The 22,609-nt window shown below is 34.9% G+C and overlaps 1 protein-coding gene across 1 annotated transcript in view; it reads left to right on the top strand.

Annotated features, from left to right (window-relative positions):
• The first annotated feature begins 7,174 nt into the window (after positions 1–7,174).
• The window catches only part of NETO2 (neuropilin and tolloid like 2), a 41,498-nt gene continuing 26,063 nt past the window's right edge, over positions 7,175–22,609 (top strand). Inside the window, exons 1-5 of the mRNA XM_047077395.1 lie at positions 7,175–7,181; positions 8,618–8,758; positions 9,429–9,677; positions 13,462–13,485; positions 13,589–13,716. Coding sequence (XP_046933351.1) covers positions 7,175–7,181; positions 8,618–8,758; positions 9,429–9,677; positions 13,462–13,485; positions 13,589–13,716 — 549 coding nt within the window. The remainder of the gene's footprint in view (positions 7,182–8,617; positions 8,759–9,428; positions 9,678–13,461; positions 13,486–13,588; positions 13,717–22,609) is intronic.

Raw genomic sequence — 22,609 nt, 5'->3', positions numbered from 1 at the left:
CCAGGTCACGATCTCACGGTCCGTGAGTTCGAGCCCCGCGTCGGGCTCTGGGCTGATGGCTCAGAGCCTGGAGCCTGTTTCCGATTCTGTGTCTCCCTCTCTCTCTGCCCCTCCCCTGTTCATGCTCTGTCTCTCTCTGTCCCAAAAATAAATAAACGTTGAAAAATTAAAAAAAAAAAAAAAAAGAAAGTGCATGTCTTAAACAGTGCAAAGGTACTCTAGTGGAAGCAAAGGGTGATCCATGGCAAGTGCAGATGCCCAGAAATAAGAAGTATTTATAGGAACATTATAAGAATAGGTAGCAGAGCGTTCAGCAACATTTCCAAAACCAACTCATCAACTCCTTTTTGCTAGTCCCCTACCCTGCCACATCCATTTTGGCCCAAACTTGCCCCTGCCATCACCAATGGAGAAAATGGGCAGCCTCTTTCCATTTCTTACAGTCTACCATCATTCTCTTATTGTAGTAGTTGGTTTGCAAAGTATGTTCCCAGGGCCAGAAGCTTTTAGCATCAATGGGGGACTTCCTTGTTAAAATGCAATTTCTCAAGCCCCAACCAGACCTACTGGGTCAAAATCTCTGGAGGCACCCACCCCCGCCACCCCGCTCCAAAATCTGTGTTTTAATAAGTTCTCTGGGTGATTATCTTTTACATTGCACGCTACTGTCCCGATGATTGATTCAGTTCTCACACCTGGAAGTAGACTTGCTGGGTGGGATTTGTGCATTTTTAAACTGGTATATATTACCAGATTAACCTCCAAAAAGGTATGCCAGTTTACAGTCCAGTGACAGTGTATGTCAGTTTTCTATATCCTGACCAACAATAGAATCTGCCTTTTTTTTTATATTAGGCTAAATTTTTGCATTTTTAAAAAATTTATTTGAGAAGCATGCATGCAAGCTGGGGAGAGGGACAGGAGGAGAGAGAGAGACTGAGACAGAGAGAATCTTAGGCAGGCTGTACTCCATGGGCTCAATCCCATGACCCTAGGATCATGACCTGAGCCCAAATCAAGAATCAGACAGTCAACTGACTGAGCCACCCAGGTGTCCTTCATTGTTTTTGGTTTTGGCACATTTTTCTTATGGCATAATCTTTTTTTTCTCAGTTATTTGTAATTTTTATTTGTTTGTCTTTAGTAAATGAAGGTGTTCTCCACCCAAAAATATACATAGATAATTCAACTTTTTGTTTTTTCAATATGGTGTTTATTTTTCTACTTAGCTTGAAGGAACAGACCTACTTTTTTTTAATAATTAACAAGTTATCCCAGAATCATTTCACCAAGAGTTTCAAATACCATACATATAATAAATTGTGGTGTGTGTGTGTATATGTATATATACATTTATTTATTTATTTATTTATTTATTTATTTATTTATTTATTTCATTTCTTCAGCTTTTTCTTCTATCTTCATATCTTTAAGCTTGAGAATAAGGACCAGGGCTGCTTGCTTCATTGCTGTAGCCTCAAGGACTGACCACTGCCTGTAATACAGTGGGGGCTGGTTATGTTTGTTGACAGATCATCTGTTTCTTCCTATACCATTACTACATTTTGAATTACTATAGCCTTGTAATAAGTATATATTATTTTTATGTATTTTATGTCTTTTATTTTTTAATTTTTCTTGGGCCGTATGAAAAAGCTTTTAAGATGAGTTATCAGCAACATTTTAAGTCCTCCAGAAAACTAAGATTTTGATTAAAACATTTAATATGTAACTTATTGGGAAGAATTGTTACCGTCACATTGTTTTATTATCCAAAACCTATCATCACTCCATTGTATTAAATTTGTTTACTTGTTTGTTTGTTTTAGTCTTACTTTCTTCTTTTAATAGGTGTAATAATTTCCTAGTAATTCTCTTGGGACTTCTAGGTTTTAAGTAACATTATCTATAAATAATAATTTTGTCTCCTTTCCAGTATTGCATTGGCCAGAGTTTCCACTGTTAAGTAACAGTGGAAAGAATAAACTTGATCTTGATTTTTATAGTTCAGGGTAAGGCCTTTAAACTGAAAGCCCTGGGGAGAAGACTCTGCATAGAGCTAATAGGACAGTGTTTCAAGGTAAAAGGAGTAGCATTGAGGACGGGTATTTAACACCTTGAATAGCATCTGTCTTTATCATTTAAGTCTTCATTTTTAAGTCAGGTCTGTACACACATTACAAGGCCTCGCCTAAACTCCAGAACTAGAGGTATGGGCATAAATAATGAGCATTCCCTCTTAAGCATCAAATCACAAACCCTTCTTTATGTAATTAAACTGTATGGTTAAGGAGTTTAGAATTTTTATTTTGGCATGGATTTCTACCTTAATGAATTAGTGCCTTCTTGGGTACATTATCTTTTAATTTGAAGTGTGTGGTATTTCTGGATTTGAGAAATTATTGATCCTTTTGGTAAGAGGAAGAAGGGAACAGTGGCACATAGTTGGGGCTAAAGACAGAACAAAGCAGCATGGCACTGCTTCTTATAGTTAAATAATTCCAGTGTTTGGCATTAATGGAGTTTGTTTTAATATCCCAGCCTTGTTATAATAAGCAATTTGCAAAGATCCTATTATACAACTGGGAGGAAACTATGTTTATTATGATATGGAATTTAGAATGATTAGTAGTCACAACTGTGTCACTAAATATTTCTATCCCTGATTGTTATGCAGATTCACCGTATTCTTTATATATCATTTCTATATTCAGTAGCATAGCTCATTTGGTTTATTGAGTTGTGAATATTTTTTTTTAAAGATTTTGGGGGAAAAAAATTGTGAGCCACCCTCTGAATAGAGTAGAAAAGAATAATAGGTTTATTTGGGCTTATAATTTTATTTTTAAAATGATCTGCCTTAGTTGCACACTCTGTAAAATTCTTAAGTCCATATTTTATGTAGCCAAATTATTGATCATTATGTAATAATGAACTAGCATAGTTCATCCCTTTGCCATAGCTTTACTCTTGCTCTCCTGGATTCAGTTTGTTGATTCCTTACTTGCCCTTTCTGCCTGGCTTTGTGTTACTTATATACCATGAATTATAAATGTGAGGACTAGTAAATTGTTATGTCTGTGATTCAGGAGGAAAGGTATACTGAGCACAAAATTTTGATCAGTTGTGTATCATCTGAATGATTGCCTTGGGAAGTAGTGTCCTCTAACAAGATACAAATTGATACAAATGGATGTGTTATTTGCTGAATTGTCAGATACCTAATATTACCCTAGGTTTTTCTTTTTGATTACACATATTCCGTTTTTAAAAAAACACGTTTCAATTCTCTGTTCTTCAAACTCTGATCCAGTGAAGAGTTGTGAAGAGTTTGAAGGGAGGATTGATTGTCCTACATAACAGGAGGTCTTCAACACTACTAGCCACCAAAGAAAAGGAAGAGGAAATTAAAGGTGCTGACAAGACAGAGGAGACAAAGGTCAGCAAGGATACAGGAAACTAAAGATGAAGATGCCAAGCAATTAGATTTTAAGATGTAAACAACTGAATGGCAAGAATTATCTTTTTACTTTGGTGACTTGGGAAGTAGATACTCAATACATGCTATTGCGTGACTGCCTACCAGTCACTTAACTAGCAACCTATTCAATGCCCCCATCTCTCTCCCTGCTTTCATCCTGTAAGTCACCAATTACAATTACCTCGACATCTGAATCATGTTATAAATTCTTTCCTCCTTTCCATTTCCACTACCACTGCTCCGCTTAGAGATCTCATCATCTTTGCTTCCATTTTGAATATCCTTCTCCCTTCTCTTTTTTAAAATTTTTTTTAATGTTTATTATTTTTGAGAGAGATAGAGACAGAGACCAAGCAGGAAAGGGGCACAGAGAGAGGGAGGCACAGAATCGGAAGCAGGCTCTAGGCTCTGAGCTGTCAGCACAGAGACCAATGCGGGGCTCCAACTCACAGACCGTGAGATCATGACCTGAGCTGTAGTCGGCCACCCAACCGACTGAGCCACCCAGGCACCCCCTTCTCCCCTCTCTTTAAAAGTTTACCCTTCACACAACCATCAGGATCATTGGTCAAAAACACAGATATGATAATGTCACACTCTACTTTAAAAACTCACAATGACTTCTCATTATAGTCAAAAGTCCAAACTCTTCAGCATGCTTGTCAAGACTTTTAACATCAGACTTCATTCTGTTTGTCACCTGATACACCACTGGTCCTCCACATGCTCATCCTGCTGTATAGAACTCAGAGTTTGCTGACCTGCCATAAGCAAGTGCTCACTCGTGGTTTTGTCTAAGCTGTTTCTTTCTCTGTATCCTGGGTTGAGGTACTGTAAGGTACAAATAGAATATACCATCTGTTTCTGAAATTTTCCTCATTTTATTCTTCACCCTCAGCAGAATGAATGGTTCCCATCCCTGCTTCCATTATGCTTTCTGTATAAATCCTGTTAAACTTCTTTTCACCTTGTATTGTAAACTGCCATTGACAATAGACTAACTCAAGGATGGTAGTTTCCTGTCTATCACTTATGTAACAGAGTGCCTAGCATGTAACCAGTGCTACACCAGTGCTATCATCTCATTTAATCTTCACAACAGCCTTTTGAGGTTAGTGCTACTAGTACAACATCCCCATTTTACAAATAAGTAAACTGAGTTAAAAAGGCCTTACAGAAAAAAAAAAAAAAAAAGGCCTCACAGCTGGTACACAGCAAAACTTGAACTTCAGCCTGTATCCACCGAACTCGTAATGTCCATACTCTTAAATATTTTGCCGTATTTCTCCCCCAACATCTGTGCATCCTCAGTGCCTGCTATCCTTGACAGTAGGTACTCTGTAAGTGCTTATTGACTGAATGAATAATAAAAATTCCAGTTCACAAGATTTTGAGGCAAGTGAACTTTACATTGAAAGGGACAGAGAAAGCTATCCATGCACCATTCATAAAAATAAAATGTTTAAAAGAATCATCAAAATACATACATACACAAAACAATTCAACGTGACTGGGTCTCAGAAATGTTCAACTCGGGGGGAAAGCTTCATTTTCTTTCTTTTTTTTTTTTTCTTTTTTTTTTTAACGTTTATTTATTTTTGAGACAGAGAGAGACAGAGCATGAACGGGGGAGGGTCAGAGAGAGGGAGACACAGAATCCGAAACAGGCTCCAGGCTCTGAGCTGTCAGCACAGAGCCCGACGTGGGGCTCAAACTCACGGACCGCGAGATCATGACCTGAGCCGAAGTCGGCCTAAAGCTTCATTTTCTAAATATGCTGGCTTTTGTAACACAGGACACAGCATAGTTATGTGCAGCTATAAAACATCTTGAATTGATTTCTGGGAGACTGCTGCCCCCTTACTTCCATCTTAATTATAAGTGCTCTCACAATCACTAATTGAACTTTGGTATAATACATTGCAGAGCCAGCCATAGAATGCATGTAAACCCTTTGAGATGGAGTACAACAAATGTATACAATATAGTCTATATTTACTTTACAGTACTTATATAGTAAATATAAATTAGGGCAAACAAAGTTTGTTGCAAAAAAACTGTTTTTAATCTATCACAAATTGAAAAATGCTGTAAATGCCATACACTATTAGTGTTTGTGTAAATGAGTACAGTATCAACCGTGTTTTTTCTTGGGTTAACTGTGAAATAGTAAATCAGAACACAACATTTAGACCTTAAAAATCTTGAGAATGAATGTTAGCAAGAAAGAGAGGGCTTGATTAATCTTTTTTTTATCATCTGATTTTCCTTAAAAATTTAATAAGATAATATGGATTCACTTTTTTAACTTTTCTTTTCTGTCATTTCTCTAGTGTTGTTAATAACAATACTTGTAGTCGAAGGGATTGCTGTGGCCCAAAAGACCCAAGGTAAAGTACTTACAGTGATAACTTACCACTTATCCAGGACAGTGGGATGGCTTATAGGAAGGGATTGCAACTTTTGAATACTATTTCCATAGTCCCTCTGGGGTGTTACAATGACCTAAGGCTTTCTGTCAACCTATCAGCCTCAATTTAACTGGGTTCAGCTGCAGTTAACTAAATTGTCAACATAAAGTCTTGCCCTGATTGATAAATTTTTTAAATTGGCATTACTAGTGGTTCCTACCACACTATGGATTATATCCAGAAATTAAATGAGATTTGTGCTTATCACTCAGCAAAAATAAAAATCCCTTTTTTCAGGGTAAACAAGTGAAATATTTCCATCAGTATCTTATTCAAAGCCCTGTAACCTGTTCTGATTGTCCTTGTTTATGAAAGAAGATAAGCTAGTGTGATTTTTGAACCAGTTTTTCATGCCAGGGTTTAATACACTTTCTGATTTACTTTTTATTTTCCTCTAAGTTATACATACATGTGACAAAAATCAAAGCATTCAAAAGTTAAGGATGAAAAGGCAGTCCTCCATCCTATGCTACTCTACTTCCTTCTCCATGGAGATAACCAGTATTTTAGCTGAATCTTTTGGAATTTTGCTGCATATTACTAAATAATATGTTATGCTGTTAATTCTTAATTATTTCAGTCTTAGGTATTAGATAATGATTTTCTACCACAGAAGATGAGAATTTAGCTCTTTCATGCATTTTCTACCTCCTAGTATATACAAATGTTCTATTACTTTCCTTCCATACCACCTGTCTCAGTGTAATTGTGTTGTAATTCTGGTCACCTCTGTATTCAGAATTTACATTAAGTCACTCATGAAACTTTATCCATATGAAAATTTTGTCTTTTAATTTAGGAAATTTTTATTTCCTTTTTTCCTTGTTTAAATTTTTTTTAAGATTTTGTTTTTTTAAGTAATCTTTATACCCCCCATGAGACTCAAACTCCCAACCCCAGGATCAAGAATCACATGCTGTACTGCCTGAGCCAGTTTGGTGCCCTTTAATTTCTTAAATTATCTTTCTCTATTTTTTTCTATTCTATCTTTAAGAAACTTCTATTTAGTTATGGGGTATTTTTGTTATTATTTTCTATTTTCCACCTTTCTACTCTGTTTTCTTCTCAGTAGTCTCTATTGAGCCTTCTTCAACTTCATCCTCTAAACCGGGAACTGGAAAACTTTTTCTTTAAAGAGCCAGATAGTTAATATTTAAAACTTTACAGCCTTACAGTCTCAGAAGCAACTATACACTTTTGCTCTTGTAGTGTGAAAGTAGCTATGGATGGTAGGCATGTGAGTGGAAAAGGATGTCTTCCATTGTGATCTTTATTTACAGAAACAGGGCACAGGCCATTTATAGCTCTCTTCATTAAACTTTCTATTAATTTTTCATTTCTTTTATTTTTAGAAGCTTTTTGTTTTCCAAATATTCTTAAAGTATTCTTGTTCTTATAGATATACTCTCTTTCTCTAAGGAGATTAAATGTTTGTGTGTGTGTGTTTTTGTTTGTTTTTTGTTTTTTTACATCTTTGTTTCCTCAGCTTTGCTTTCTTTTTTTTTTTTTATTCATTTTTCATATTAGAGGATTTCCTCAAATATGGTGATCCCTGAATGTCCACTTATTTATGAGAAGAGCACTAAAATCTGATCATTAGCTGTCTGCAAGTGTAGGAAAGACTTGTTAACTGTGGCCCTCACTGGTGAGTGACCCAACACTGGGGAATTCCTGAGTCTGCATTCTTGCTTGGGTCTCGATTTCTTTGGAGTGTTTAGAGTCCTTAGAGAGGAAGCTTTCCATTTCCTGCTTAGAAGCTTTAAGGGAGTTGAGCAGGGGAAGAGGCTGGGAATGCCATCCACTGTGTTAACATTCCTGAGTCTCTTTGTTTGCAGGTTGGTCTTGTCACCGTCAGCTGTTCCTGGTGCTTCCTAATGTAGTAACCCTGCTTTTATATTCTGCAAAGGAATAACCTCATTTTCTGATGTGATAGAGTAGCAGCTACCTGGTTTTGTGAAGTAGGGGAGAGTATTAGAAATCAGATTGATTCTAAATAGACCTTTACCCAAGCCTCATATTTTTAAAAAGCACAATTTTACCACCACCTGTCAACCCCTGTCCTGCTTCCAGAGATATCAGGCACTGCCAGTTGTTATTGCACCTACGTTTAGACCTCTTTAAAGGTTTATTTATGCCCTTAAAACATCCTTTACTGTTAAGTGGAGTTTGAGGATAGAGAACTAAATGCATGTGTTTAATCTACAGTTTTCAACCAAAATCCTTTGTAATCTTTGGATCCTATTTGGCTTTTGTGTTAAACTAAATATAGAGGCACCATAGTAGAGATAAACCCCTGGGATCCTTTTATTTTTATTTTTATTTTTATTTTTATGTCAGAACTGAATTTTATAGAGTTGTACTGATTTATCAGATTCTCCCACACGGTTTTGCCCTTGTAAAATCTAAGCATTTTATTTCCCTGCTCTCCTACAGGGTAAACTTGTCCTCTAGCAGCAAGTTCTTCTCACCAGCACAGCATACGATCTTACCTTTCTCTCACTTCACTGTGTTGTTTTTTGTGCTAAACTTAGTGGTGGTTCTTGCAAAATTATATACAGTATATGTGTAACATTTAGTGAGCAAATGTGTAGTTAAATTGTGGGGAAAAGAGAATACTATTCTCTTTTGCTGTAATTCATGTTTTAAATGTGATTTTTTCCCTAAGATGGACAAAATATTGGAATCAAGCATGTTCCTGCAACCCAGTGTGGCATTTGGGTTCGAACCAGCAATGGAGGTCATTTTGCTTCACCAAATTATCCTGACTCTTATCCACCAAACAAGGAGTGTATCTACATTTTGGAAGGTATCTGACCAATTTCTATCTTTTAATGGATGAATTTTTACTTTTTTATAAAACTAAGTTACATAGGTAAGATGCCCAGTTTGAGCCAGTTTGAACAAAATCTAAAAACATGTATTTGAATTAAACTCTAGTAATTATAAATATTTCTGAGTACTGAACACATTAATAAACACATTAACAAACACATTAACAATTAAAAAATTGAAATTTATAGGAATTTTGAATCTCTTAAAATATAATTCAACCAGATGTGTTGGTATATATGAGAAACTTCTCTGTTAAGACTTAAATTTACTGGCATCTCTTATCATGCTTTATGCAAACTTATGTCCATAGTTACATTAGTTCATTTCTTCTGTTTTTCTATTCATTGTATATTGTATCTCATGAACTCAGCATTAGCTTTTCTACTGTAATTTTAATTAAATACATTTAACTAATTTAATGAACAGCATATGCCAAAGGGAAAGATTGCTACAGTTCTACAAAGTAGCATTGCTACTATTGATATAAAATATAAGATCAATTATGAATTTTATACATAACAATCCTCATTATGATGCTCCTCTGTGAAATAGTAGGTAGTTGTTTTGCTTTCCCCACTTTTGTCAGGACATTTATTACTTTTCTTTGTTTGTGTTGCCCTGATTTGCTTGCTCTTATTTTCTAGCTGCTCCACGTCAAAGAATAGAGTTGACCTTTGATGAACATTATTATATAGAACCATCATTTGAATGTCGGTTTGACCACTTGGAAGTTCGAGATGGGCCATTTGGTTTCTCTCCACTTATAGATCGATATTGTGGTGTGAAAAGCCCTCCACTAATTAGATCAACGGGGAGGTTTATGTGGATTAAGTTTAGTTCTGATGAAGAACTTGAAGGACTGGGATTTCGAGCAAAATATTCATTTATTCCAGGTAATGAAGTTATCTTTTCAGTGGGTCTCACTCTGGTTTTAGAATCTTATGTATATAAAAGAGAATTTAGTCAAGTTAATCAAATTAAGGTTTTAAAAAAATTAACAAGGCCAGAGGGAAATCACTCTGTGAATAAATAAACCCAAAAATTGGAAATAGAACTATATCACTTGAATTTGAAGCATTTCATAGATGGTAACACATTTTTCTTAGATTTATTTATGTTTTATAGTGTTTATCAAGGGTGAAAAATCAAGATAAATACACTTTAAAAATAATACAGCAAATTGTCTTAATTTCATAATCCTTACCAAAAATTATTTTGGCAGCTTTTTGCATTGGAATGATTGAATTAACCCCTCATTTGAATAAGTAGTCTCTAAGAAGTATTGAGCAATAGAAAAAATATTGCTCTGCACTTGGAGGTGAAAAGATCTGGGTTTGAATCCTGTCTCTGCTACCTAATAGCTGTAAGACTTTAGGCACAGTTGTGCCTGACGGTTGCTATTTGTCAAATGGGAGTACCTGATGTATTAGTTCCCTAAGGCTGCCTTAACTAATTAACTACAAATTTAGCAGCTGAAAACAGTGGAATTTTATTCTCTTGAGTTCTGGAGGGCAGAAAACCCAGGAGCGCCACCTTTTTTCCGGGACCTCTAGGGGAGAATCCATTCCTCACCTCTTGTAGCTTCTGGGGGCTGCCCCAGCGTTCCTGGATTTGTGGCCACATCGCTCCAGTCCCTGCCTCCATGTTCACATCACCCTCTGTTCTCAAAATCCTTAACTTAGTCACGTCTTTTGTAATATTCAACTTTTTTTTTTTTAACCACATAAAGTAATATTATCAGGTTCTGAGGATTCAAATTAGGGTCTCCATTCAACCCACTCCACCAGTCTTCCCTATCCTGTGGTATGTATAAACACTGTGAGAATTGTAAAGCCTCTCTGGTGTAAAACCATGCATATCCCTAATATGGAAACACAAAGATCTACAAGTTATTGCTCCTGTCTTCAAACAACTTAGAGACTGAAACAATGAAAAAGTAACATCAATTATATAATCTTTTTGCTTTTATGTTTTTGTAAGAAATTTGTTAATTAAAAAACACATATATCTAAATGAAAAAATATCCATAATCTTACCATCTTCTATATAAAAAACCACTGTTAACAATTTGGTATGTATCCCTTTAGATATTTTTCTGTATCTCTTTTTGTCTTACATAACTGAGACCATGTATCTATATTACCTGCTTTTTTTGCCTAAACAACATAATCAACTTTTTTTTTCTTGTCAGTAAACATTATGGGAATTTTTAAGCATTGTTTCAATATTTATGTTCCCAATACCAAAAGGATAACATTTTTAGAAAGTAAAATTTACCTCTAGACTTTTATTTTTTAGGACAGTTTTAGTTCCCAGCAAAACTAAGCAGGAAGTACAGAGTTACCATATACCTCCAACCCCGCACAAACACAGCTGCCTCCATAATCAATATCCTGCTCCTTGAGTGGTCCATTTGTTACAGTCAGTGAACCCACACTGACACAACATCACCCAAAGTTCATAGTTTACATTGATTAGGTTCACTCTTGGTGTTGGGTGTTCTGTGTGTTTAGACAATTGTATGACAATGTGTGTCTACCATTTCAGTATCATACCAAGTATTCCCACTGCCCTAAAAATCCTCTGTGCTCTGCCTATTCATTCCTCCCCCTAGCTCTTGGCAAGCACTGATCTTTACTGTCTCCATAGTTTTGTCCTTTCCAGAATTTAAAATAATTTTAAATAATTACAGAGTTATCAAACTTAATTTGAAAGTTCATATAGGACCTATATACACCAAACTGCCAGAATGAAAAAACTGCTAGTTTAAAACATCTCAGAATCTTTAAATAGCCTGCAAAACCTATTTCAATCACAGTTTATTGTATTTAGCTGGATGCTCAATTCTTGTTAAAATTGTTTTTTATTACAGATACTTTATGCATGGTTACCATATTGAAAAAAAAAAGGGGAGAAACTTTTAGCTTGAGTATACATCTCAGACTTTTGTTTTTTAACTTAATAAACTAAATCAACCTTGCTGAAAGGGGTCAGTGACATTTCAGCTCTTTTGCAGAGAAATATCAAAGACAAATTTAATTAAACAGCATTGGAGTAAAAAGTCATAGGTACTACCTGCCAGATGAATCAGAGTTTCTTCATATGTAGGCAAGAAATCTAGAATTTTGTCATTATTGCATTAAAATTTCCAGAATTAACCCAGTTGCTACTTCCAGGAAATAGCAATACATTAAGAGCCCTCTGCCTCAACAAATATCACCAATAGCTTAAAGAATTCCATTTAAAACATACTAATTTCTCATTAGTAGTAGTAGTCATCTTCTTGATTTTATTGATCCCTATTGAAAAATTTATTTTATAAATATGATTTTAAATACCTAGACACAACCATAATTAGCCAATTATGCATTACCTATTTATTTTGATATTTTTTTCTTCAGTGGTAAACTGTGGCATCCTTACCCACATTATAAAGGCAACATGGTGGTAGGGTAAGAAAAATTGTCTGGAGAATTGCAATCTAGTCCTGACTTTGCCATTATATATATGGTCTAAGAAAATCATTATCTCTCTCATTCAGTTTCCTCATCTATAAAATAGAATATTACATAGTTTTCCTGATGTTGCTATAATTAGCATAGTGGGTGTAGAAATTCTGAAGTACTATAAAATGCAAACGTAAGGTAATACACTCTAGAAATCCTACACATTTTCTTCTAATTTGTCTATATTTTAGCCATAATCCATATAAAATTGCTCTCATGATACATAAACTAATAGAAAAAGAGCTACTTTTCTTTAAAGTGAGAATCTTTACATGTTAAAAAGCCTGATTTTTAATATTTAAAAACAGTATTTTTTTTGTTTCAGTTTGTAAAGATTTGATTCATATTTAAGATTTTTTAAGCCTTTTTGACACCAAAATATCGTTACTTCAGTTAATTGGTTTAGTTCATAAAAACAAATACCCGACCAGTTAACTTTAATCAGTTATTTGATATATGCTGTTGGTTCTCAGTCTTCTATGAACTACTTCATAGGGCAGAATACCCTGTATATCAGCTAGTCATTTTTTCCCTGCCATTTTGAAAACACAGCTCACTAGCTACTTCTTTGTATATGTGTTGAATTACAAATAACTTATAAAATTCACAATTTTAATCCTTTTTAAGTGTACAAGTACATGTCAAGTACATTTATTACAATGTTGTGCAGTGGTCACCACTATCCATTTCCAGAACTGTTTTGTTAACCCACGCTGGAACTCTGTATCCATTAAACACTAACTGTCCATTCCCCCTTTCCTCCAGCTTCTGGTACTTACTGTCTCCATGAATTTGACTAATCTAGGATTCTCACGGTTCATCCATGTTGTAGTTTGTGTCAGAATTTCATTTCTTTGTTAGGCTGACTAATACTCCACTCATCCCTCAGTGGACTAGCTATCACAATTGACAGAGAGTTCTGAGTTTTCAGGTGGCATAAATAAGTTATTCATGATGGGATCAGAAGTATAAATATTAGCATTTTAAAAAACATTGCTCCTATAAACAAACACCTAAGCATGCCCAGAAACAGTGATCTGTAATCTATACCAATGAAAGCTTTCTCTTGCTTTGCTATTAAATTAGCATTAGGTAGAACTTAAGACATTAAGCCTTAAAGTAACTCTAAACTATCTCAGTGCCAATGACTTTCTTCTTTTTTCTGTTACAGATCCAGACTTTACTTACCTAGGAGGTATTTTAAATCCCATCCCAGGTTTAGTATATCACCTCTTTTTCCTCATGGCATTTTGATCAGTCTTATTTTCCTTTGAACATCATTCAACTTTTCTTTCTAGATTGCCAGTTTGAGCTCTCGGGAGCTGATGGAATAGTGCGTTCTAGTCAGGTAGAACAAGAAGAGAAAACAAAACCTGGCCAAGCAGTTGATTGCATATGGACAATTAAAGCTACTCCAAAAGCCAAGGTATTATTATGTACTGAGTCACTTTAGAAAAGAACGTAACAAGACATTGAATTGCATAATATATTTTTTTGATTCCTGCAAATACTTACTATTGTATAAACTGATACTACAAGTTTTTAAAAATTGATTTTATTGCAATCAGATTGGGCATCACAGCATTATTATAGTTAAGTAAACTACAATATAAATTCAGGAATATCACACAAATTTTGAGATTCTTAAAATCTGTGTATTCCTAAGTGGAAAGTACAAGTGTTGATCCATACGATCATAGATTCTTTAAAAAAATGTTATAAGGAGGAAAAATAGACCTCAAGAGGTTGAAGTGTCTTATCAAGGTTCTCAGAGTTGGTCATAGTGTCAAAACCAAAACACAAATATAGTCAGTCTCAGTTCTGTGTTCTTTCTTTCCATGCTGTCTTGTGCTAATGATGTAGCACTATGATTGGAAAGTACCACAGGGAAGGATGTTTTTAAATAACTCTGACAGATTGAGATTGGTTGCTAACTACTTTTGCAAAAAAGCTTTTAATTTATACTTCTAGGAATATTCACAGTTAAAATTATATTTAATGTGGATGCATGTGAAAAGAGAGGGTGAGGATAAGAGAACAAACCTTTAAAGAATTATGAAAATCAAATTTAGAGTTAAGGTAATATGATGGATTAGATTATATGAAAACTTACCTGTTACAAAACACCTAGAAATATTGGGTAAAATATAACAGATACTCTTTTAAAAGCATAGGTAAGATTTCCAAAGATAATTCTTAATGGACTAGAAATGAAGAGAGATAACTATAAACCAGAGTAATAAACTGAAAACTGAAATCGATGGTACAAATGCCTCTTGCTGATTTCAGTACACTCTGACTATTCACCGGAAGACATGCCAGGAGCTTGGTGTTAACAGCCACGGTGAGACAGAAAAGGCCTGGGGTTTGTGTTTGTGAGATCCCTCACATAAAGCTGGAACTCTCAAAGAGAGATAATTGCTATGAAGTGGTAGATTAGAAAAAAAACTTCCACTAACATAGGTTGATAATGAAGAAGCTTATCTTTCCAGGCTCAGTCTCAGGGATAAGGCTGGGGTCTCCCCTAAAATTTTTACCTAGAAACCTGTTTATATTAGAGGTTGGGATGTATATAATTTACATTCCATGCCCAATCCAGGAACCAATTAGTCTAAAAATTAACAAAATGGTCCTGACCTCAAATAACCTTTTTTATAGACACCGGGCAAAAATAAATACAAAATAACCATGGAGGCTACAGGATTGCCACCAGTAAAATACCGCTGAAGGCATGCTCACAACCCAAAATTAGAAAACAAGTAGAGATTGGGTGGTGCAGTTGGTTAAGCATCCAACTTCTGCGGAGGTCATGATCTCATTGTTCATGAGTTTGAGCCCTGCATTGGGCTCCATGCTCACAGCTCAGAGCCTGGAGCCTGCTTGGGATTCTGTGTCTCCCTCTCTCTCTGCCCCTCCCCTGCCTGTATTCTGTCTCTCTCTCAAAAATAAACATTAAAAAAAAAAAAAAAAACACATAAGCAGACAACTCACCACAAGTGAATTAGCAGACATAACAGCAAGGAGTTTCTTAGATCCCTAAGAACATAAGTGTTTTAAGTATCTTATAAGAAGGAATCAAAAAGATGAGAAAGAAAAATGACCAAGTACACTTTTAAAATAATCAAGTAAAACTTCTTGAAGTAAAAGGTATAGTTATTAAAGGATAGATCTGAGAAAATTGCCCAGGGGGTGGGGTAGTGGCAGTTTATCAAGAAAATGTTAAAGCTGGGGCACCTGGGTGGCTCAGTAAGTTCATCCGACTTTGGCTCAGTTCATGATCTCATGGTTCATGAGTTCAAGCCCCATGCCAGGCTGTAGCTTGGAACCTACTTCCAATTCTCTATCTCCCTCTCTTTCTGCCCTCCCCTGCTCATGCTCGCTCTCTCTCTCTCTCTCTCTCTCTCTCAAAAATAAATAAACCAAAGAAAGAAAAAGAAAAGAAGATGTTCAATCTGACAAAAAACATTGACACAAAGTGATGCCCAAAGCAAGAAAAAAGTTTTAATTGACACCTACCTACATTGGCCACCATAGACAATGAGACATCTTTAAAACAACTAGAGATAAAAGAGATATCAGAATCCTTAACAGCAAAATAGAAGCCAGAAGATACTAATGTCCTTAAAGTGCTAAGAAAAAAATAACTGCCAAGCTAAAATTCTAAAATTCAGTACTCAACTATCATTTAAGAATATGGGCAAAATTAAAATATCTCTGAGCACAAATAATAAATGGACCAAATACTACAGTTAAAATCCAAGTGTATCCTGTTTTAGGATAACTATGGAAAATTTTGAAATAACAAAAATAGAAAAGAAATAGCACAAATACCAAAAGATATCTGATATAGCTATTAAAATACAAATCAAGAATGTCACCAATTTGCAAGGAAGGTAATAATTTTAAATTTTATCTATTAATATGGCCTCAAAATGTACAAAACATGAATTGATAGTTGCTGAGCAAAACTGACAGATCCACAGTTATAGTGGGTAATTAATTTCACCTCTCAGTAATTAAGCATACAAAAAAATTAGTAAGGCTCAGAAGATTTAAATAATGCAGTATGCCTGATAAGACATGGTACTTTACTTTCAACATCCAGAAAATAAGCATTTTCTACAAGCATGCGTGAGACATTTATAAAATCTGATCCATACGCTAAAACTAAAAACAGAAGTCTGAAATATGTACTAGTGCTTAGTTTCATGCAGAGCATCCTCTGACAAAAATACACATAAATTGGGAACCAGTAACCAAAAGATACCTTTAAAACCCTTATGTTTAGAAATTTAATAATATGCCAGCTAGTATTTAATAGGTCACAGAAGAAATCAGGACATAAATTTAAACAGATTTAAAACTCAGTAATATTGAAAATACTACATATCAAAATGTGTGGTATGCAGCTAAAAGTACTTTAAGGGAGTTTTATAAATGCTTATTTTAGAAGAAGAAAAAGATTTAAATTTAATAAGCTAAGATTCAACTCAAGAAGTTAGAAGAATGACCAGAGGAATCCAAAGAAACGGTAATAATGAAAGCAGAAATAAACAGTATTTTAAAACAAAGTTATAAAAAGAATCAACAAAACCAAAAGCTGGCCATTTGTAAAAGATTACTATAGACACACCTCTGCCAAGATTGATTTAGAAAAAAAGACCTAAATAATATTTAGAAATGGAAACAGTCATGAATCAACTACAGCAGAGATTAAAAACCATCATAAGACAAACTATGAAGAAGATCTGCTAAACAACAACAACAAAAAACCTGAGTGTTTCTTAAATAAATGACAAGGCAGGTAAAACACAGCAGTAGAATCTACACATTAAAAGAGATATAAAAGTCAAATGAACTTGTGTATTCAAGCAAACTGTAAAAGAAGGAAACATTAAAAGACATAAGTCTGAACACTGGTATTTGATAATGAAGAATTTGGTTTGATAATAGTACTGAGATTATTTTTTAAGTGGTCAATAGCAATACACCTAGAACTGTTGACCTGTGAATCTCTCTGGGATTTGTCTCAGTATGTGAGAGGCAGAAGTGGGAGGGGTATTACAGTTCAAGCAAGACTGGCTGAATTAACAACTTAGGAGATGGGGCATGAGTTTAGGATACTATTTTGTCTGCTTTTGCACATTTGAAATTTTCCATAATCAAACTGTTTTAGACTAGAAGATGATACTAAGAGTAATTCTTTGCTGATAAATTTGCAAACCGTCTAAATGGACAGTTTCCTGAAACATGTGTGTACATACGTATTTACATACATATATATGTTTACCAAAATTAATTAAATAGAAAACCTGAATAAATCTTACCAAATTATCAAAATTGATTTTTTACTTAAAATAGGTAAACAGAAAAATTGGTCGGGGTGCCTGGGTGGCTTAGTTGGTTAAGTGTCCAACTTCAGCTCAGGTCATGATCTCACAGTTTGTGAGTTTGAGCCCCACTTTGGGCTCTGCGCTGACAGCACGGGGCCTGCTTGGGATTTCTCTCCCTTTCTCTCTAAATAAATAAATAAACCAAAAGAAAAAAGAAAAATTGGTCACGTTAGATTTTACCAAATAGTCAAGGAACATGTTACATAATAAAAATTGAAGAAAAAAGAACATTCCCCCAGCCTGTTCTATCAGAGCTAAATAGCATGATAGAATTATACACCAGGATTATTTATAATGGTTTTGTTTTAAAAGTCATGACCTAGAAATTGTTGGACAGTTTAATATTAGAAAATCAAATGATATAGTTTCCCATATTAACAGATTAAAGGAGAAAATCCAGTTATATCAATGGATGCAGAGGAAATATTCAGTGAAACTTAAAACCTATTGATAAAAAAAACGTTGGTAAGTCCAGCATAGAAGACTGTCTTCAGCATGATGAAGAGTATCTACCAAAACCCTAATTCAAACGTTGTAATTAATGGTGAAACCTTAGAAGTATTTCCTTTAAAGTCAGGAATAAGTCAGGGATGTCTGTTGTCCTTGTTTTATTTGCTAGTGTTCTGAAATCCTGGTTGGGGCATCAAAATGAGAGAAAATTCATCAATTATAAAGATTAACTGCTTTTCTCTACTAAAGCCAAAAGCAGTTAGAAAATCAAACTTTTTAAAGCACTATTTACAATGAGAACAAATCATAAGGTACTAGGAAGCAAATTTTTCAATTGAAATGCATTAAAGAAGCCTACAGAAATGGGGGAGAGAGGGAGATCATTTTCATGGATGGGAAGATTCAGTATCACAAAAATGTTCATTGTTCTCTAATTTATCAATTTAAAGTAATTCCATTCCAAATCCCAGGAGGGCTTTCTAGGGAAGTTGGCAAGCTAATTCTAGAATTCACATAGAAGAGGAAAGCATTCAGAAGAACCGTAACAGTTTTGAATAAAAACAAGTGGAGATACTTACCCTTCAAGATAAAGTTGTGGCAGTTGGATAGAATGCATTTGTCAGTGGAATATACAAACTAACAAAATTGAATTAAGTATCTAAAGGTAAAACCACATATATGGTGGTTGCCAGAGGGGAGGTGGGTGAGGGAATAGGTGAAGTAGACAAAGGAAATTAAGAGGTACAGACTTCCAGTTATAAAATAAATAAGTCACAGGCATGAAAGGTATAGCATAGGGAATATAGTAATACTGTAATAATGTTTGGTGACTACACTTACTGTGTTGAGCACTGAGTAATGTATAGAATTGTTGAATCACTGTATTGTACTCCTGAAAATATTATAATAAAGTGAGTCAAATGAATTTTTTAGTTTCCCAGTGCATCTAAAAGTTGTTTTACACTGTACTTTGATCTGTTAAGTGTGCAATAGTATTATGTCTAGAACAACAGTGTATGTGCCTTAATTCAAAAATACTGTATTGCTAAAAAATGCTAATAACCAGGATATGAGCTTTCAGTGAATCATAGTCTTTTTGCTGCCTCAATATTGACGGCTGCTGACTGATCAGGGTGGTGGCTGCTGAAGGCTGCGGTGACTGTGACAATTTCTTAAAATAAGACAACAATGAATTTGCTGTGATTGACTCTCCTTTCAAAAATGATTTCTCTGCAGCATGCGATGCTGTTTGGGAGCATTTTACCCACAGTAGAACTTCTTTTAAAATGGAGTCAATCCTCTCAAGCCCTCCCGCTGCTTTATCAACTAAATTCATGTAATATTCTGAATTCTCTGTTCTCATTCCAATAGTCTTCACAGCATCTTCACCGGGAGTACACTCCATCTGAAGAAATCACTTTCTTTGCTCATCCATGAGAAACTTCATCTGTTAGAGTTTTATCATGAGATGGTTGCAATTCAAATATAATAATACCAAAGTTTGAAATAGTGTGAGAATTACCAAGTGTGATCCAGAGAGACAAAAATGAGCAAATGCTGTTGGAAAAATGGCACTGATAGACTTGCTTGATGCAGGGTTGCCAAAAACTTTGAATATGTTAAAAAAAAAAAAATGCAGTATCTGTGAAGCAAGATGAAATAAGGTATGCCTCTCTTTTTGTGGAAAGGCCACTGAGAACAATGGACTGGAACACTACTTGCACACTTCTTTTGTATATATTTTTATAAGTGGATTTTTCTGAAACATCACCCATTAACTAGTTTACTCCATATTGAGTATTCATGGGTTAGGGTGGTCTTTAACATGTTTTCCTTTAACTTTCTTATATCATCTGTTTAGTCATTTAGTTTAACACAATTTTATTTATTTTTTCTTTTAATGTTTATTTTTGAGAGAGAGAGGGACACAGTGTGAGCAGGGGAGGGACAAAAAGAAGGAGACACAGAATCTGAAGCAGGCTTCAGGCTCTGAGCTGTCAGCACAGAGCCTGACACAGGGCTTGAACCCACAGAACAGTGAGAGCATGACCTGAGCTGAAGTCCGACACTTAACTACCTGAGCCACCCTGCTGCCTCAGGAGGTTGAGTGTTGGACTTCAGCTCAGGTCATGCTCTCACCGTTCGTGAGTTCAGGCTCCACATCAGGCTTTGCGTTGACAGCATGGAGCCTGCTTCAGATTTCTCTGTTTCCCTCTCTGTCTGCCCCTCCCCTCCTTGCTCACTCTCTCTCAAAAATAAACATTAGGGGCCCCTGGGTGGCTCAGTCGGTTAAGCGTCCGACTTCGGCTCAGGTCATAATCTCGCGGTCCGTGAGTTCGAGCCCCGCGTTGGGCTCTGTGCTGACAGCTCAGAGCCTGCAGCCTGTTTCAGATTCTATGTCTCCCTCTCTCTGACCCTCCCCTGTTCATGCTCTGTCTCTCCCTGTCTGAAAAATAAATAAAACATTTTAAATAAATAAATAAATAAATAAATAAACATTAAAAAATTGTTTTGAAAAAGTAACATTCTCCAATATTCAGTATTCCAAATAACACTCCTAAAAATTTATGAATCTCGAATTATTTCTTCATGAAGTACTTCAAAGACAAGGTCTAAGAAATATTAATTTCTTAAACATTTATTTTTTACCTTTTTAAAAGAGAGTACATGTGCAAGACTGGGAGAGGGGCAAAGGGAGAAAGAATCTTAAGCAGGCTCCACACTCAGTGCAGAGCCTGACACGGGGCTCAATCCCACAACCCTGGGATCATGACCTGAGCCGAAATTAAGGGTCAGACACTCAACTGAGCCACCCAGGCAACCCTAATTTCTTAAACATTTAAATAATTATTAAATATTGTCACATTAAAAAATAAAAACTATTACAGGTATAGAGGAAGCCTCATCTGTTCCCTTTAGCTTTCCTACATACCCTGAGTTCGAGTTTTATAATTTCTATACAATTTTGTATTTTCATATTTATGTACTATAAAAATATATACTATTCTGTATATTTTTAAATTTTTTATCAATTGTAGAAATAAATCACCGTTCTCTTTTTAGACATTTAATTTGCTTTCACATTTTAATATATTAAATAATACTGCTATAAACTTTTTTGTATTTTCATTATGCCCATGTATGATGACTTCATTTGGTTATATAGCTAGAAGTGTAGTTTTGTGTTGTAGGACATGACCATCTTTAGCTTTACCAGAGCATGCCAAAGGCTGCCAAAGTGTTAGTGGCAATTTATTCTTTTAAGAGTATTTTCATTACTCAATCCTTGCTGACACTTGGTCATATCAAGAAACATACAGTCAAATTTTTTGACAGATGCTTAGAGTCATTTGACAGCCACCATAATCAAGAACCATTCCATTACCCCAATGAAATTATCTTGGTCTCTTCCTTTGCAGTCAAAACCCGTCTTTAATCTCGATCCCTGGCAACTAATTATCTTTTACTGTTCTATAGTTTTACCATTTCCAAACGTCCTATAATTAGAATCACACAGTATGTATGAGTCTGAATTCTTTTGTTTAGTATGATGCGCTTGAGATTCTTCTGTTATTGCATGTACCAGTAGTTCATTTCTTTTATTGATGAACAGATTTTATGATGTGGATATACTACAGTTTATTCTTAACAGCTGAAGAACATGGGGACTGTTTCCAGTTTTTTTTATTATTGATAAAACTTCTATACACATTTCTGTACAGGCTGTTTTGTGTAGACACGTTTTTAATTTTTCTGGATATTCATCCAGGAGACTGCTGATTCACATGGTAGCTTTATAAGAAACCAGCAAGCTGTTTTCCAGAGTGGTTATATTGTTTTGCGTTTCTTTCCACAAGGAATGTTACCAGATTTTCAATTGCTCTACGTAAGTTCTAAGCACTTGGTATTATCAGCTGTTTTTTTTTTTTTTTATAGTTACTCTAATGAAGATATAATGCTATGGGTTTTAATTTGCAAATTTGCAATGTCTAAATCTTTAGTGGTGTTGGCTATGCCCATTTTAAGATTGAGTAGTTTTCTTACTATTCACTTTTGAGTTCTGGGTTAAGTCTTTTGGCAAGTGATATACAAATATTTTCTCTCAGTTGGTGGCTCTTTTTACTCAACAGTGTCTTTCACAGAGAAAAAGTTTAATGCAGTCAAATTATTCATTTTTTAATGAATTTTCCTTTAATGTATCTAAGAACTCTTTGCCTGACCCAAAGTCATAATTTTTTTCCTATATTTACGTCTGAAAGTTATATAATTTTATATTTTTATGACCCATTTTGAGTTAATTTTTGTATAAGGTATTGTGTATAGCCCAAGGTTTTTCTTTTTCTTTCTTTCTTTCTTTCTTTCTTTCTTTCTTTCTTTCTTTCTTTCTTTTTTCTTTCTTTCTTCTTTCTTTCTTTCTTCTTTCTCTCTTTCTTTCTTTCTTTTTCTTTCTTTCTTTCTTTTTCTTTCTTTCGCTTA

The sequence above is a fragment of the Lynx rufus genome, unplaced genomic scaffold (genome assembly GCF_022079265.1).
Source record: "Lynx rufus isolate CCGP_SWC_20201006 ecotype Redwood Valley unplaced genomic scaffold, mLynRuf1.p SCAF_16, whole genome shotgun sequence".
In the NCBI taxonomy this organism is placed as follows: domain Eukaryota; kingdom Metazoa; phylum Chordata; class Mammalia; order Carnivora; family Felidae; genus Lynx; species Lynx rufus.
The sequence above is the reverse complement of the archived record's forward strand: the minus strand, read 5'-3'. Positions and strand labels throughout refer to the sequence as shown.